Here is an 18,270-nt window from a genome sequence, read left to right as displayed (position 1 = left end):
ATTTGTTAGGGGATAGAAGCTTGGTTCGGCTTGATATTTTAACCAAACTAAACCAAGCTCAAGCTCATATAATCTAGACCAAACTAAGTTCAAACAATGTGGATAGGCTCGAAGCTCGGCTTGTGTAAAGCTCGAACAGGGGGTGTCATATAAACAAGCCAAACCAAACTTTGGTCAAACTCTTTTCAGTGCGGCTTGTGTAAAGCTCGAACAGGGGGTGTCATATAAATTAAATAAAAAAAAGCTCTACTCATTACTCAGTATGACGATACCTCTTACAATACATTTTCACATGACACTAATGACAAATTACAAGGAACTTAACATGATATAGTGTATTCAGTAAACACAGTGGGGACACACCTAATGTATGTATTGTTGATTGATGTCTTAAATCAATCAGGAATAAGACAGTTCAAGCCGATCCACTAGACCAAACAATGTCATCGAGCCACTATCGATCCCATCGGCGTACTGCTCAATCTCATAGAGTAATTCCGGATTTTATAAGTTTGCTCACTAGGCAATTTCAAGTGCATCTTCGATCCCATCGAGGATGGCTTCGATCCATCGAAGGTTCTATCGACCGACTTAAGTAGTTTTGCAGAATTATAGTTTTTGTTTCCTAATTTGGTTTTGACTTTATGTAAATGCTTATAACTAGGGATTAGGGTATTGAGAACGTACTAGGACTGTTTTGGAGCAAAGGGGAATGAAAAGCTAGGGTTTTCAGGGTTCTTTAGATCGGTAAGTCCATTCATCTCTTGTAACATTGTTTGTTATAGTGGATTTGTTGCCGCTTCGTGTCATGGCTTTTTTCTGCGAAGATTTTTTCGCATAAAACCTTGTGTTCTCGATGTGATATATTGTTTTGATCTCTTATTGTTTGATTCAAACTCACATAAGCTTGACTGAAGGGAAGAAACAAATATCAAATTCATTCCATACTTTTGTGGCTCATTTATGGTCAACCGCCACCTTTTCTTACGTTATGGTCCACCTGATAGTTGGATCTCCTTCGTTTTTTTTTTTTTTGGATAATGCTCTAGAATAATCTTTAAAAAATGGACAACTAGTGGAATACATACGTCAATGACACAAAGAAGGATGTGAGGTTGAGTACTATCTTACTCAAGGGGATAACTGTTCTGAATTTACGGAACTTCTCTGGACTCCTCAAATAGACTTCTCGGATCTACGAGAAAAAGAACAAGAAAAATATAAAATAAATTCTATAAATTTTGAAATTGATTGATGGCTAAAGTAAACGAGTTTACAACCTTTTAAATAAGGATACTAAGCCGAAATCACGACTTACTATTAATAGTAACTTACTATTTATAAATGGTCGTGATGTCTACTAGTGCACAAGATTTTTGGCCAAAATTAGTAAGCGTTCTATTTGGCTTCACCACGCTGCCATCCTAAAAGCACTTTTCATGTTGGGCCCAACGGATGAAGAGTTATATTCAAAATTATATATTTCATGTGCAATAATTAATTTTGGTTTGCGACTTACGTCATAACGCCCGGATCATCTCAATTTCCGACCGGGCCTTTTCTGGTCCATCTTGACCATAAAATTATGCACGACCCGACGTACATCAATCAAGGTGGTCCCAGGGCAAAGGCCGTACCGTCTTGGGTGAGTCAGGGGTCTCACCTAATCCGCTCCCATGAAACACCAAGCTCCGTGGGCCCACGTCACCTCAATGTCTGTGTAAAATCCACTCTTTCTGTCAGTTTCATTACATATGCTGGTAGCCCATAAATGATGCAGATCCAAGACGCAAGTGGGCCACGTTCACAGAAACAGTGGGGATAGCAACGTCCACCATTGAATTTTCATGGGCTCACTATATTGTTTATCTACCATCCAACCCTTTCAAAAGGTGACTCCCACTAGAACGAAGGAACAGCACAAAGATTAGCCTGATCAAAATCTTATGTGGGCCCCACTAAGGTTCCAACCATGGCCACACAACCACTGCTGTTTCTAATGTTGAGGCTCACTTGAAACTTGGAACTGGTTCATTTTTGTGCTATAGTTGTAACATGATACGGAGAAACTAATGGACAGTGGATTTTACACGGACATTTCTGCGGGTCCCACGGGGCTTTGTTGAACGCTATAGATTGATGCATCAAGCCTCTCTTAAACATTCAAAGAATCTTCGACTTAGAGAACTCTCTGTCTCTCATCTCTCTCATAGTTCCTTCGACGATCATCGCTCTCTCCCTCTCAGTTTCCTGCGATCTGATCCCTATCTCCCTCTCAGTTTCCTGCAATCTCTCTGTTTGTCTCTCTCAATTTTCCTGGCATCTCATCTCTCATCTCTCCCTTTCTATCATCTCATCTTCCTCATCTCTATCTCTCCTCATTTCTTCTATCATTGCTCTCCCCCTCTCAGTTTCCTGCGATCTGACCGCTCTATACCTCTCAATTTCCTGCAATCTGATCTCTCTCTCTCTCTCTCTCTCTCTCTCTCTCTCTCTCTCTCTCTCTCTCTCTCTCTCTCCTTTTTCTGGGGATTCGGAGCTCTCTCTCTGTTCTGGAACAATGGCGAATGCGCTTGTTTCAATGGTTGTGAACAAACTACGAGAAGAGGTTTATTTGGAGGGTGATGCCAAAGAAGAAGTTGAAAAGTTATCTTCTACTTTGGAATCCATTCAAGCACTTCTTAATGATGCTGAGATTATGCAATTTCACAATGAAAGCATGCAAGTTTGGTTAAAAAAGTTCAAAGATGTGGTTTACGATTTGGAGGACGTGGTGGATGAGATGATTCCATCGCCAGAATCTGAATCAGAGACCCAGGACGGTGACGATCGACTCATCGGAAACTAGGCATGGGCCTGCTTATTTTCACTCTTTTCATGTTGCGGTCTAGAAGATTGGATAAGGTTGGCCCATGAATCAATGTCCGACAGCGACGATACTGATAATCGCAGCATCAGAGATAAGGTTCGGACATTTGTCAGTAAAGTCGCATCACAACACGATTTTGCTCGTCAGATAAAACAAGTAAGGGCGAAGCTGGATCAGATTGCAGCTGACACAAATAAGTTCAGTTTTCAGTTGAATAACAGTTTGGGTGGAGGTAGTGAGCTTGACAAGGCCGAGTCTCAAACGAGTTCGCTCGTAGATGAATCACAGATTCACGGGAGGGACGAAGACAGAGATACCATAATAAGCAAGTTGATAAGCGGTAGCACTTATGAGGGACGGATTCATGTCATTTCGATCGTAGGCGTTGGCGGATTGGGGAAGACGACTCTTGCTCAATTGATCTGCAATGATAAAAGGGTGAAGAGCCATTTCCATAGGGTTCTATGGGTTTGTGTTTCTGATGATTTTAATGTCATAAATCTTACAAAAGCAATTATACAAGCAGCTGGAGGGACAAGTCCACTGCATTCTCACCTTGACTCCTTGCAAAAGCAGCTTATGGAAACATTACAGGACAAGCTATTCTTTCTTGTCCTCGATGATGTGTGGAACGATGATAGTGAAAGGTGGGAGAGACCATGGCTTTCCTTGCAAAGAGGTGCCTCGGAAGTAAGATTTTGGTCACCACTCGCAGCGGGAAGGTTGCAATTACATGCAGGGACTCCGCCTACATGCATAAATTGAAAGGTTTATCCGATGATGATTGCTGGTTACTGTTCAGTAGCAGAGCTTTCGCTGGGAGGAAAGCGGAAGATTGCCTGGCGTTGGAAAAGATCGGAAGAGAGATAGTGAAGAAGTGTAAAGGAGTTCCTCTTTCAGCAAAGGTAATGGGAAGTGCGATGCGTTCCAAGAAGTCCACACAAGATTGGCAGAATATCTTGAAAAGCCAAACATGGGAAATACCAGACATCGCTAATGTTAGATACGGGGAGATTTGCAAATCCAAAACCGTGTGCAGCAAGCTGTTAGCTTAGATTTTTTCTTCTTCTAAGATTAGATTGCTAGCTATGAAGATTTCTTTCTAGATTTCTCTGAATTATTTTTTCTTTATTTAGCTACCCCTAGGATGAATCTAGACAGGGATAGTTTAGTAATTGCACACAATAAGAAAGCCTATAAATAGGCAGCAGTGTAATACGATTTTCTCATTCCAAAAGGCAGTTGCTGTTCTCTCTTCTTCTTCTTCTTCCAAAAGTTGCTGATTTTTGTTTCATGGTGGCTGCAGCCACACGTCAGCAGGAAGCTGGGTTTTAGACCCAACAAAGTGGTATCAGAGACGACGATCCTTGGGCCTCATCAGCAAGAGGCAGATCCTGCACTCCCGGTTTTCAAAAAAAATCAGTTTTTTTTTCAAAAGAAATCAGATTCCAGCCGCAGGTCTTCAAAAAAAACTGTATTGAAAAAAATTAGATTGCAGCAAAAAAAATCTGTTTTTCAGAAAAATCAGATTGAAAAAAAATCTGTTTTAAAAAAAAATCAGATTGAAAAAAAAGTCTGTTTTTTTTTCAAAAAAAATCAGATTGTAGCAAAAATCTGTTTTCAAACAATCAGATTGAAAAAAATCTGCTTTTTCAAAAAAAATCAGATTGCAACAAAAAAAAAAAAAAAAAAAAAAATCTGTTTTTTATATAAAAAAAATCAGATTTCTATTTCATCCATCTCCCTTCATTTTTTTTCGAAAAAAAACAGTCATTCCTTTAAAAAATAGAAAAAATGGCTAGCACAATCCAGCCGCAGGTTCCTAAGTTGTCAAAGGACAACTATGAAAAATGGTGCATCCAAATGAAGGCATTGTTCGGGTCGCAAGAATTATGGGAAATCATCACGGATGGGTATGAAGAACCCACTATGGAAGAAGAAGCCGTCTTCACCAATGAAGAAAAGATCACTCTAAAAAATCAGAGGAAGAGAGACAATAAAGCTTTGTTTCTCCTCTATCAAGGGTTGGATGAATCCACCTTCGAAAAGATTGCCGAAGCAATATCAAGCAAGCAAGCATGGGATACCCTTGGCACCATCTTCAAGGGTGTAGATCGAGTGAAGCGGGTTCGCCTTCAAGCATTAAGAGCCGAGTTCAAATTGATTCACATGAAGGAAGGTGAGAATATTACTGATTATTTTTCGCATTTGCTTGTAACTGTCAATAATTTGAAAAGAAATGGTGAGAAGATTGAAGATGTCCGAGTTATTGAAAAGATACTTCAATTCCTCACAACCAAGTTTGAGCATGTGGTTGTGGCGATCGAAGAATCAAAAGATATTGAGAAACTCTCCATTGAGGAGTTGATGGGATCGTTGCAAGTTCATGAGTAATGAATGCGGAAGAATGCCAGTTCCATGTCGATGGAACAAGCTTTGGAGTCAAGATTGACTCTAAATGATAACAATGGTGGACGTGGAAGTTCACAACGTGGTGGACGTTTTGCTAACAATCGTGCAAGAGGCAGAGGGCGCGGATACCAACAAAGTCATGCCCAAAACCAACAGAAAAATACCAATTTCCATGGAAGAGGAAATGGTAGAGGTAGATCTATGCGTGGACGGGGAAGTACAAAGAACATCCAATGCTATAATTGCAACAAGCTTGGCCACTATGCATCTAATTGTTGGAGCAAGCCGATGAATCAAGACGAGCGATCCAACTATGCCGAAGCATCAGGACATGAACAAGAAAGCTCCACACTTCTCCTTGCACAAGAGAAAGGTAGTGATCAGCAGGACGTATGGTATCTCGACACGGGTGCAAGTAATCACATGTGCGGCGACAAGAAACTCTTTGTGGAACTCACAGAAGGAGTTCATGGCGATGTAACGTTTGGAGACTCATCAAAAACACCTGTGAAAGGTAAAGGTAAAATCCAAATCTTTCAGAAGAATGGTGTTCCAAACTATATCTCCAATGTGTACTATGTGCCTAACATGAAGAGTAACATACTGAGTCTCGGACAACTCCTCGAAAAAGGGTATGTCATACACATGGAGAACTCTTCTCTTTCCATTAGAGATTTGCATGGAAGTTTGATTGTAAAAGTCCAGATGGCAAAGAACCGTATGTTTCCTCTCCATATAAACACAATGCTTGAGAAGTGTTTTTATGGAAAAGCAAAGAATGATTCTTGGATGTGGCATCTTCGCTTTGGCCATCTAAATTTCAGTGGCCTAAAACTTCTGTCCTCATCAAGCATGGTGCATGGTTTGCCTACTATTGAAGCTTCAGAACATGTGTGTGAGGCGTGCACACTTGGGAAACAACAAAGAAACTCCTTTCCGAGTGGAGTATCCCGAAGAGCAAGAGAACCGTTGCAGTTGGTTCACACTGACATCTGTGGACCATTGGAGCCAATCTCTCTTGGAGGTAATAAATACTTTATTACCTTCATTGACGATTTCAGTAGAAAATTATGGGTGTATGTAATTAAAGAGAAGTCTGCTGCTTTTACTATTTTTAAAAACTTTAAGGCCCTTGTTGAAAAAGAAAGTGGTCTTAAAATCAAAACCCTCCGATCTGGCAGAGGTGGGGAGTACACCTCAAATGTTTTTCAAGAATATTGCAGGGAACATGGCATTAAGCAACAACACACTGCAGCATACACGCCACAACAAAATGGAATTGCAGAACGGAAGAACCGCACCATCCTCGATATGACGAGGACCATGCTGAAGGAGAAAATCTGCCACAGAATTTCTGGGCAGAGGCAGTTGCATGTACTGCCTATCTGCTCAATAGGTGTCTGACTAAAAGTGTCAGATTCCAAACACCACAAGAAGCATGCAGTGGATACAAGCCGAGCGTAGCACACCCTAAGATCTTTGGGTGTGTTGCCTACGCTCAAGTTCCAGAAGTGAGAAGGAAAAAGCTTGATGAACGTGGTGAGAAGTGCATCTTCATCGGCTACAGCGAAGATTCAAAGGCATACAAGCTCTACAACCCATTAACCAATAAGCTGGTAGTCAGTAGAGATGTGGTATTTTGTGAGGAAGAAGTATAGAAATGGAACGAGGAAACTCGGCCAAAGAAAAGCATGTCGAGATCGAAGAATACGAAGAAGAGAGACATGAGAAGCAAGAGCAGACACCCACATCACCCCCTTCGGATCGCAGAAGTCCAGGAGTACGCTCCATCTCTCCTGGAAGTACATCAAATCAGAATTCATCCAGCACATCTTCATCCGATTCTCCTTCACCCTTGGCTCCTATTAAAATGAAAAGCCTCAACGACATCTATGCAGAAACTGAGGAAGTGAATTTACTCTGCCTGTATGCGGACCACGAGCCTCTCACATTCGAGGAGGCTGTGAATGAAGAATGTTGGAGAAAGGCGATGGAAGAAGAGATTCATGCCATCGAGAAGAATCGAACATGGGAGTTGACCTCACTCCCCAAAAGCCAGAAGACCATTGGTCTCAAATGGGTGTACAAAATCAAGCGGAACGCCGATGGTAAGATCGAACGATATAAGGCAAGGCTCGTAGCAAAAGGCTACAAACAGAAATATGGGGTAGACTATGAAGAAGTTTTCGCCCCAGTTGCTCGCCTTGACACTGTAAGAATGATTATCTCCCTTGCAGCTCATCACAGTTGGATGATCTACCAACTGGATGTGAAATCTGCATTCTTAAATGGGGTACTCGAAGAAGAAGTATACGTTGACCAGCCTGAAGGCTTTGTCATGCAAGGGGAGGAACACAAGGTGTATCGGCTAAAGAAAGCCCTATATGGGTTGAAGCAAGCTCCCCGTGCTTGGAATGCACGGATTGACAGTTATCTTCAAGAGAATGGCTTCGTCAAATGTCCGTATGAGCATGCAGTCTACACAAAGAAGAATGCCCGTGGTGATATCCTTATCGCTTGTTTATATGTTGATGATCTGTTGTTCACTGGGAACAACCAGGCGATGTTTGAAGAATTCAAGCAGGCTATGTTCAAAGAGTTTGAGATGACTGATGGTGGATTGATGTCTTTCTTCTTGGGCATTGAAGTGAAGCAACAAGTCGACGGCATATATATATCCCAGAAGAAGTACACAAAGGAACTTCTTGAGAAGTTTCAGATGGTCAATTGTAAAGCCGTAAATACACCTGTAACAACAGGCCTGAAGCTCACAAGAGATGGAGAAGGAAGAAACGTCGACTCAACCCTATTTAAGAGCCTAATCGGAAGCTTAAGGTACCTCACAATCACTAGGCCAGATATAGTCTACAGTGTTGGGATTCTAAGCCGGTATATGGAAGCCCCAAAAGAGTCACATTGGCTAGCTGCAAAACGAGTACTGAGGTATATCAAAGGGACTATTGAATTCGGTCTCTTTTATCCATACGATGATGAGGCGATGTTGTATGGATACTCTGATAGTGATTGGGGTGGTGACCAAGATGAAAGAAAAAGTACCACAGGCTATGCTTTCTATCTTGGGTCGACAGCATTTACATGGAATTCAAAGAAGCAGAGTGTGGTTGCCCTGTCCACATGTGAAGTTGAGTACGTAGCAGCTTCACCTACTGTATGTGAGGCGATCTGGCTAAGGAATCTGCTAAAGGAGCTGAAGCATCTACAGGAGGAATCCACTGTTATATATGTGGAGAACAAGTCGGCAATCGAACTTGCCAAAAATCCAGTTCAGCATGGAAGGAGCAAGCACATCGACACAAGATATCACTTTCTTAGAGATCAAGTAAAGCAGAAATTGGTAAAGCTGGAATACTGTCACACCACTGAGCAAGTGGCAGATATCTTCACCAAAGCATTGCCAACTGACACATTCAGGAGACTTAGATCAATGCTTGGAATGAAGCCGGTTTTGGTTTGAAGGGGAGTGTTAGATACGGGGAGATTTGCAAATCCAAAACCGTGTGCAGCAAGCTGTTAGCTTAGATTTTTTCTTCTTCTAAGATTAGATTGCTAGCTATGAAGATTTCTTTCTAGATTTCTCTGAATTATTTTTTCTTTATTTAGCTACCCCTAGGATGAATCTAGACAGGGATAGTTTAGTAATTGCACACAATAAGAAAGCCTATAAATAGGCAGCAGTGTAATACGATTTTCTCATTCCAAAAGGCAGTTGCTGTTCTCTCTTCTTCTTCTTCTTCCAAAAGTTGCTGATTTTTGTTTCATGGTGGCTGCAGCCACACGTCAGCAGGAAGCTGGGTTTTAGACCCAACAGCTAATGGTATCTTACCAGCTTTGTTGCTGAGCTATTTTAATCTGCCTCTCCATTTGAAGCCGTGTTTTGCATATGGATCGGTATTTCCGAAAGATCATTGGTTGCAGAAGGATAGATTGGTCAAGTTGTGGTTAGCTCAGGGTTTCATCAAGCCGCAGGGAAGAAGAGAGATGGAAGCAATTGGGGGAGAGTACTTTGATGATCTACTGAGGCGGTCTTTGCTTCAAGATACATCTGTAGACAAGGAACGAGTAACTCTGTGTAAAATGCACGATCTCCTTCGTGATCTCATCCAATTCATTACAAAGAATGAATGTTGCATCTATGAGAATGGAAAGTCGGACTCCAGCTCTGTACTTACAGTCCGTCATTCATCATTTATTGCCACCAGGGAAACGTCACACATTCCTGCCCCTCTTATGTGATGCAAAAAATTGCGAACACTGCTCCAAATCGGAAATACATTAATTAATACCATCCCTGATCATTTATTCCAATGTGCTAGTTCCCTTGGGGCGTGTTTGGGTAGTGGGATTAGAAGGGATTAGGTGAGATGGGATTCATCTGGTCAGTGCCAATTCCACTCCAATGTTTGGGAAGAATGGTAAAGCTTGGAATTAGATCAGATGGAATTGCATTGGTCCATTGCCAATTTCACCCAATGTTAGCAAGTTGTGTAGGTCCCACCATGATGTGTGGGCTATATCCACACCGTCCACCGGTTTTTTGAGATTATTTTAAAGTATGGACTAAAAAATCAGGTAAATCTAAAGCTCAAATGGACCCCACCATAGAAAGCAACGGAGATTAAATACTTACCGTTGAAAACTTCTTTGGGGCTACATAAGTTTTGGATCTAGCTCATTTTTAAGCCCATATCATAAAATGAGTTTACAAAACAAATGAACAGTTTAAATATAACACATGTGTGTTATTGTCAGTAATTTCAAGTGATGATGGGTATATCCATTCATGTACTACCATATTATCAACAAAGCAGGGCATTAATCTTATCCCATGGCCACAGGGACAATCCCTGCCATGGGTAATAATTATGTTATTTTGAATCCCATCCCACCGAATTCCTCCTAATCCCACCGCCAAAAATGCCCTTAGGGCGTGTTTGGGCGGTTGATTGTCCCCTGTTGCCCCGGGATAAGATTAATCCCATGCTTTGTTGGTAACATTGTAGTACATTGAATGAATATACCTACCATCATTTGAAATTACTAAGAATAACACACATGTATTATATCTAAGTTATTCATTTGTTTTGTAACCTCATTTTATGACATTTACCTAAAAATGAGGTAGATCCAAAACTTATGTGGCCCCAAAGAAGTTTTCAACGTGAGTATTCAATCCCCGTTGCTTTCTATGGTGGGATCCACCTGAGATTTACATTTACCTGGTTTTGTGGCCCATGCTCTAAAATAATCTTGAAAAATGGGTGGACGGTGTGGATATAGCCCACACATCATGGTGGGACATACACAACTTGCTAAAATTGAGTGAAATTGGCACGGGACCCAATGCAATTCCTCTATTATAATTCCAAGCTTTTCCATTCTTTCCAAACATGGAGTAGAATTGGCACAGGACCAGATGAATCCCATCCCACCTAATCCCTTCTAATCCCACTGCCCAAACACGCCCGGCATTGGATTTCGGTGATATTGACTCCGGAATTGAAGAATTGCCAAGCTCAATTGGGTTGCTGAAGCATTTACGATATCTTGACTTGTCTGATTCGAACATAGTTGAGTTGCCGGAATCAGTGACTCATCTCCGCAATTTGCAGACCTTGAAGTTGAATTTTTGTAGTGAACTCAAGAGACTGCCAAGTGGGATGAGTGGAATGGTCTGCTTGAGACATCTGGAAATCGAAGGCACAGCAAAACTAAAGTACTTACCGGAAGGGTTGGGGAGAATAAGTTCCCTTCGAACGTTGAGTAGGTTTATCGTGGGAGGCGATGGAGGATGTAAGATTGAAGAACTGAAGCGACTTGACTCTCTCCAAGGAAAGCTACGAATAGAACACTTGGAGAGAGTGGCGAGCGTGAATGAGGCTAAGGAAGCACAACTGAGAACATACAACTTCGCGTATTGTCTCTAAATATGTCACCAGATGATGCTCTTGAAATTTCAGGAAGTGAAGAGGATGGAAAATGTATTTGAAGCCCTCCGGCCGCCACTTGCTAACCTAGAAGAGCTGAAAATTAAGGGATACATTGGTTACAAGTTCCCAACCTGGATAGGAGATTATTCATCTTTCTCAAAGTTAGTCAAGTTGAAATTAATAGATTGCAATAAGTGTACACAGTTGCCTGGGCTAGGGAGACTACCTTCGCTTAAATACCTTCAAATAGCGGCAGGTCTTGTAAAACGGGTGGGAAATTAGTTTTACGGGAATAGCAGTGGTGGGGGCATAAACGGGGTGGCATTCCCGAAGCTGGAAAAGCTCAAGTTAGTAAAATGTATGAATTGGTGGAGTAGAAGTTGAGATTTAAAGATAGCGAGATAATGCCGTCTCTACACTCATTAACAATCAGCAACTGCCCGAAATTGAAAGCACTACCAACACACTTCCCGAAAAGTCTAACGTCCCTCGGCATCTATGAAATGACGTGTCTCCCCTACGGAGGGAAACAATTGGAGTCACTACAGAATCTTAGTATCATCAATTGCCCTAAATTGAGGTCTCTTCCCGATGATTTGGGACAGCTCAAGTTGCTTAGGAATCTGGAGATCTTAGGCTGCCCTGGGTTGTGGTCATTGCCTCAAGGGTTGCAAGGCCTTACCCATCTCAAAATCAACATCAGTCTAATGCTGGCGAAGAGATGTAGAGGGAAGGATTGGAGCAACATATCACACATCCCAAACATCGAGATTAATTTGGAAAGAATCAAATGAGGCACTAAAGATGAGAAGATCAATGAGGTAGACAAGGTTCAAAGAATATCACGGCCAACCAGGTACTCTCTCTCATCAGATAATGTGAATGAGATCCACACTGCCTCGTGCTCAACCTGGAACTCAAAAATTAGGTTGGCCCAAAACTTAGGTATGCCACACCATAGGGAAGGATTCGGATGTGGGTGCCCACCATTAGTTGTGTGTGGGGCACACAAAAATGTGAAACTTCCCATTATGTGGGCCTGAAAAACACTTTCCTATGTGTATGTTTGTCAATGTAAAACTAGTGAAGCTCAGACAAAGCCTCTCTATTTACACCACAAAATGTGGCCACACATGCTAGCATCTTACCTACACGTCAGGTAAATACCATAGCAATATCAAGATTAGTGGACTAAAAAACTAATTTTATTAAAAAATTTGCCTCTACTATTTATTGTGTTTATAGTAGTTTCAAAATAAATATAATGCTTTGAAGTAGGGAAGGATGTCTTGAGGTCGAGCACTGTCTTCCTCAGGGGGATAACTACTCCGAATCCTTGGAGCTTCACTGGACTCCTCACAAAGATACCTTGAATCCACGAGGAAAATAAGAAAATAGAAATATTTTTCTAAAAATTTGAAATAAATTGATTGATGATAAAAATGAGTTTACAACCCCTTAAATAGTGATATGAATCCTAGGAAGAAGTCTCAAAAAAATTAGGAGAATAACATGGTTAGGCCAAATTGGACATTGGCCGAAAACCATGAAGTCTTGTAGGAATCATGGCCGTTTGTAAATAGTAAGTTTACTATTTATAGTAAGTCATGTTTTTAAGGAGTTTGAGTTTAAAACTTCTTCCTAGGTTTGAGTTTACTATTTAAAGGATTGTAATTTTGTTTTTTATATCGTCAATCAATTTATTTTGAATTATTAGAAATTATTTCTATTTTCATCCCTCGTGGATTTGAGGAATCTCTGTGAAGAGTCTAGAGAAGCTCCGTGGATTTAGAGTAATTATCCTTAAGGAAGACGGTGATCGACCTCATCACATGCTTCCCTACGTCAATAAGTCTCATATAGATCAGTATTACTTTAGATAAAGTTTAAGTTATAGAAGTTGTTAGAGGACAAATTGTTGGACGTAGGCTAGTGGGGCCCACTGGTGAGCAATCACTAGTGGGTGGGTCCCACATGTTTAGGCATCTTCCGGCCTTTCTCCTTTTCGGTTATATTTCAAATTCAAAATTAAATTTGATTTATGATAGGAGATAGGGATAAGACCGGATGATATGGTCTCATCCAATCTCCCCTCATTTCCTATAAAAGGCACGCGCTCTCTCTCGCATAAGGAGAGATATACAAAATACTGAGAGTATACGGAGAGAGAAACATTGTGCACGAGAGATTGTCCATCTTAGCTTGTCCTTGGGACGATCTGATCCATAGATCGCAATCCGGGACCACTATATACCGTAGGATCAGAGGTGTGAATAGTTCCATCTGCTCCAGTAGTAGATAGGCGGGCCGTTGGAGCACCGTTCTTCTACTTTGTAAAGGTTCCAAACATCGTGTAGACCGTCAGATCTTGAGGGCTCACCTTCCGCGCTTCCCAACAGTGGTATCAGAGCATATTTAACGGCGGATCTCCGATTATTATCATCTAAAAAGGTAAGTGGCCCGTCTTTTCCTTTAGGAATGGAATAATGGCCCAACCCCTAAAATCATATGAGGGAAATGGACGGTTCAGATTTTTTTTATGGACAAGATTCATGTTTATGATTTTAGTATCAAATCAATCAGTGTGTACAATGTGCACAATGGATTGTTTTCTTAGCTAATCCATTACAGTAATAAGAGCCTTTTATTAATATAAATCATTTCTACGTATGTGAGTTAAATCATACTTAGAATTATGAGTACAATGTGCAACAGATCACTTGTCATATAAATAAATTCTAAGGATGTGTGTTATGGAAATAAGTCACAGACTTAGAATTCTTAGGCATTAACTAACGGTGGGACTCACTAGACAGAATCCATAAAATGTAAGGAGTGATTGGCTGGTGTACATCAATGATAAATTCTGGACAGTTTATGCCTATATTGCATACGTGTACACCAGCCAATCATTGATGTTAACCAGCATGTATTGTACATGATCATGCTAGCGTACATACATGTGTATGTGTTAATGCCTATATTGTAACATCTGGACAGTTTATGCCTATATTGCATACGTGTACACCAGCCAATCATTGATGTACACCAGCATGTATGTATGTGTTAATGCCTATATTGTAACAATCAATCATGTACAATGATCCTGTACATGCTAGTGTATTGTACATCATACATCATACATGTTTTAAAGTTGCTGTATTGTACACGTATTGGCTGCTTCACAAGTGTTGGCTAGCTATACACGTGTTGGCTATCTGTATAGCTGTTGTACACATGTTGGCTATCTGTATAGCTGCTGTACACGTGTTAGCTGTCTGTATAGCTGCTGTACACATGTTGGCTACCTGTATATCTTCTATACACGTGTTGTACATGTTGTACACGTGTTATTTAGCCACTGTACATTAGCTGTTGTACACGTGTTATTTAGCCACTGTACATTAGCTGCTGTACACGTGTTGGCTATCATTCATGTTAATTATCAAGTTCACACGTACATGCTACTGTACATGTTACCATACATGCTTCCATACATGATCCTGTACATGCTACCATATATACATGTTGTACCTGTATACGTTAATTAGATTCTGTACATGCTACCATACATGTTGTACCTGTATACGTTAATTACAAGTTCACACGTGCTGTACATGTTGTACACGTATTATACATACATGTGTTATACATACATGTGTTAGCCATACATACATGTGTTATACATACATGTGTTATACATACATGTGTTAGCCATACATGTGTTATACATACATATGTTAGCCATACATGTGTTATACATGCTGTACATGTGTACACGTGTTTGTACCATACACGTGTTGGTACCATACATTGTTGATCTATTGCTCATTAGTGAACGAAACGATCATCAACCATGATGATCAATGTTGATGAAAGGATCCATCATCAACAATGATCATTATCGGTAATGATCAGATCCATCACTAATAGTCATGATCACAGGTGAAGATTGTACTCTCTTTAATATCTTAGCACTTCATTTTTCTTTCTGATGATGATGTTTATATATGAGAAAATATTTGGCTTGATGTGTTTTAGATCTAAGCCCCATATTTATTTATTTTGTTTTCATTGGTAATTGTAAAACTTAGTGCTTAGATACTCCATATATATACACATATAAAGGTTGTGCATAACCTGAGTGGGAGTTTATTCTCCTACACCAAATGATGCATGCAACCATGTAATGGAAGGTTGCACGTTATATAAATTTATTCTTATAAAAGCATTAAATCTCATCTTAATTTGAGAACTTGATTGTTCTACACCGCCCATTCGGGTATGTGGACTTTCAGATCTCATTAAGATGTGTTAACTGCTTTTATACTTTGAAATTTTATATAACACGTAGAAATGCTGATGATTAGTGTCCATACCTTAGTTCATAGCTAAGTAGTGATACCCATGCAATGTAGAGATGGCCACCAAAGCGTTAATCGCTGAACAACTAAAAGGACAACATTTCGACGACAACAACTACGAAGACTAGTCCCGAGCAGTGCGATGCCTTCTGAACGAGGACGACATATCTCACACACTCGATGTAGTTCAAGAGGAACCCATCCTATCTGAAAACGGAAATTTACAAGAACATAGGGTTGCGATGACTCGCTATAATAAGTGGCGAAAATAAAATCGTTCAGCCCGTAATGTCCTTCTTAGCACTATGCATAAAGAACTCATACCTACGTATGAAGTGCATGAAACCGCTAAGGGAATCTGGGAAGCACTGACAGATGCCTATGCGCAGAAGTCAGATGCGAGAGTTAGGGCAATGGAATTGGAATTCCAGGAGTACAGGATGCCTGTCGGCTGTCCCATCAAAGATCATATTCGTAAGATGGAGCAAATGATAGGTGCCCTTAGGAATGTTGGGTGCAAATTGACTGAAAATTAGAAGATTATAGCCATGCACCGTTCCTTGCCTGAATCTTGGGCCCAAATCAAAAGAATTCTGAACCATACTGATTCAATCACTACGTTCAGAGACTTTTGTGGCCACTTGGTACGTGAGGTTGATATGAATGCAATTCAGCCAGGTTCGGCCAAGGCCTTTGTAGCAGAGACCCATAAGCGAAAAGCTAATAATAAACGGTTCAAAGCTCGCAAGAAGGCGAAGAAGAATAATCAAGAACAGAAGACCACAACACCTGCTCCAAATCTCAAGAAGGGGAATGGAAAGAAGAAGCAGAAAAAGACAAATGTAATCTGCTTTGTCTGTGGAAATTTCGGCCATTATGCTCGGCAGTGTGCCCACAAAAAGACGGTAATTTCTCAGTCACAAGATACTTTGTATGTAGGCATTTGTTCTGAAATCCTTTCCGTTGATACTATATTTAACGAGTGGATTTTGGATTCAGGCGCAACAAAGCACGTGACACAGAGTCGTCGAGGACTCGAGGAATTCCAGCCTGTAGCCAAAGGAAGTTACAAGCTGTACATGGGCAATAACGCTGTTGAAGACGTACTAGGGATTGGCGTTCTCCATCTCCGTACGCGCATAGGGCAAACAATAATCCTTCGTGATACTCTTTTTGCACCGGGGATGCGTCGGAATTTAATTTCTGTTTCTAGGTTATTATTTGATGGTTTTGATATTCAATTTTCTGGGACTAGAGTTTCTTTGAGACTGAATAACCTCATTTTTGCATGGGAAAATTTAATTTCAGATTTATTTATTCTAGACGTAGATAGTGATAATGCCCATATTGCTTTATCTGCTATGTCAAATAAAAATGTAGTATCTGAATCTCAAAAATGGCATGCGAGGTTAGGTCACATCGGAAAGGATCGTATGACAAGACTAGTACGTTCTGGTCTGTTAGACTCCTTATCCAAAGTTGATTTACCATTTTGTGAACATTGTGTGTCCGGAAAGACATCGAAGAAACCATTTCCCAAAGTGGCTAGGTCTAAGGGCACACTAGAGATAATCCATTCAGATATCTGTGGACCCTTTAATGTACATGCCAGAAACGGATGTCAATACTTTGTCACTTTCATTGACGATTACTCGCGCTATGGATATGTGTATCTCATCTCACACAAATCTGAGGTTTTTGATTGTTTTCTTAAATATAAAGCTGAGGTGGAAAATCAGCTTGAGAAAAAGATTAAAACCCTTCGATCTGATAGAGGTGGCGAGTATACATCTGAAACGTTTAAATCATATTGTGAAAATGTTGGAATTGTTCGGCAGTACACAATGGCTTACACTCCACAACAAAATGGTGTTGCAGAGAGAAGGAATAGGACACTATTGGACATGGTTAGATCGATGATGGCACAAGCCAATCTCTCTACCATATTCTGGGGAGACGCACTGTTAACAGCCGTCTACGTCCTTAATAGAGTCTCATCCAAATCCATTCCTAAGACTCCATATGAGATGTGGTCTAGGAGGCCTCCTTCTTTTGCCCACCTACGCCCTTGGGGATCATTGGCATATGTTTTGCTACCTACTCAACATAGAGGTAAACTTGATAGTAAAACCATTGAATGCGTGTTCATTAGGTACCCTATGCATTCAAAGGGATACGTTCTAGTTTGTGAGGACCATGGACGATGGATTGAGATAGAATCCTGAGATGTGACCTTCGTTGAAGATAGATACCCAAGCCGAATGAAGCAAAAGGTTCCAATAGAATTTTTTGAAATACCCGATGTATCTCAGGAGAGTGGGAGTTCTGCTCCTCAAGATGAAGATGCTCCTATAGTTCACCAGGACAGTGGGAGGACATCTCAGCAGGCTCCTGAGTTACGTCGAAGCGAAAGAGGATTGATTCCCCGAAGATACTTCGATATTGAGGGGCAAACATTCTCTTGCGTTGCAGTTGATGATGATGAACCTGATTCATATCAGGATGCATTATTATCTTCTAACTCGGCCGATTGGGTAAATGCTATGGACGAAGAGATCGCCTCCATGGAGAAGAATAAAGTCTGGGAACTTGTTGATCTGCCTTCCAATCGCAAAGCGATAGGTAATAAATGGGTACTTAAGATCAAAAGAAAGGCAGATGGTACAGTGGACAAGTA

General features: G+C 40.7%; 1 protein-coding gene across 1 annotated transcript; it reads left to right on the top strand.

The window, feature by feature from the left end:
* The first annotated feature begins 15,852 nt into the window (after nt 1–15,852).
* LOC131228207 (uncharacterized) lies at nt 15,853–16,900 on the top strand. The gene is made up of 2 exons (XM_058224090.1): nt 15,853–16,498; nt 16,593–16,900. Exons 1-2 carry the CDS (start codon nt 16,142–16,144, stop codon nt 16,608–16,610), a joined length of 375 nt encoding a protein of 124 aa, XP_058080073.1. The 5' UTR covers nt 15,853–16,141; the 3' UTR covers nt 16,611–16,900.
* Nucleotides 16,901–18,270: the final 1,370 nt, after the last annotated feature.

This window comes from Magnolia sinica, chromosome 15, assembly GCF_029962835.1.
Source record: "Magnolia sinica isolate HGM2019 chromosome 15, MsV1, whole genome shotgun sequence".
Lineage (NCBI taxonomy): Eukaryota > Viridiplantae > Streptophyta > Magnoliopsida > Magnoliales > Magnoliaceae > Magnolia > Magnolia sinica.
Note: the sequence above shows the minus strand (reverse complement) of the source record. Positions and strands in the feature narration are given on the sequence as shown.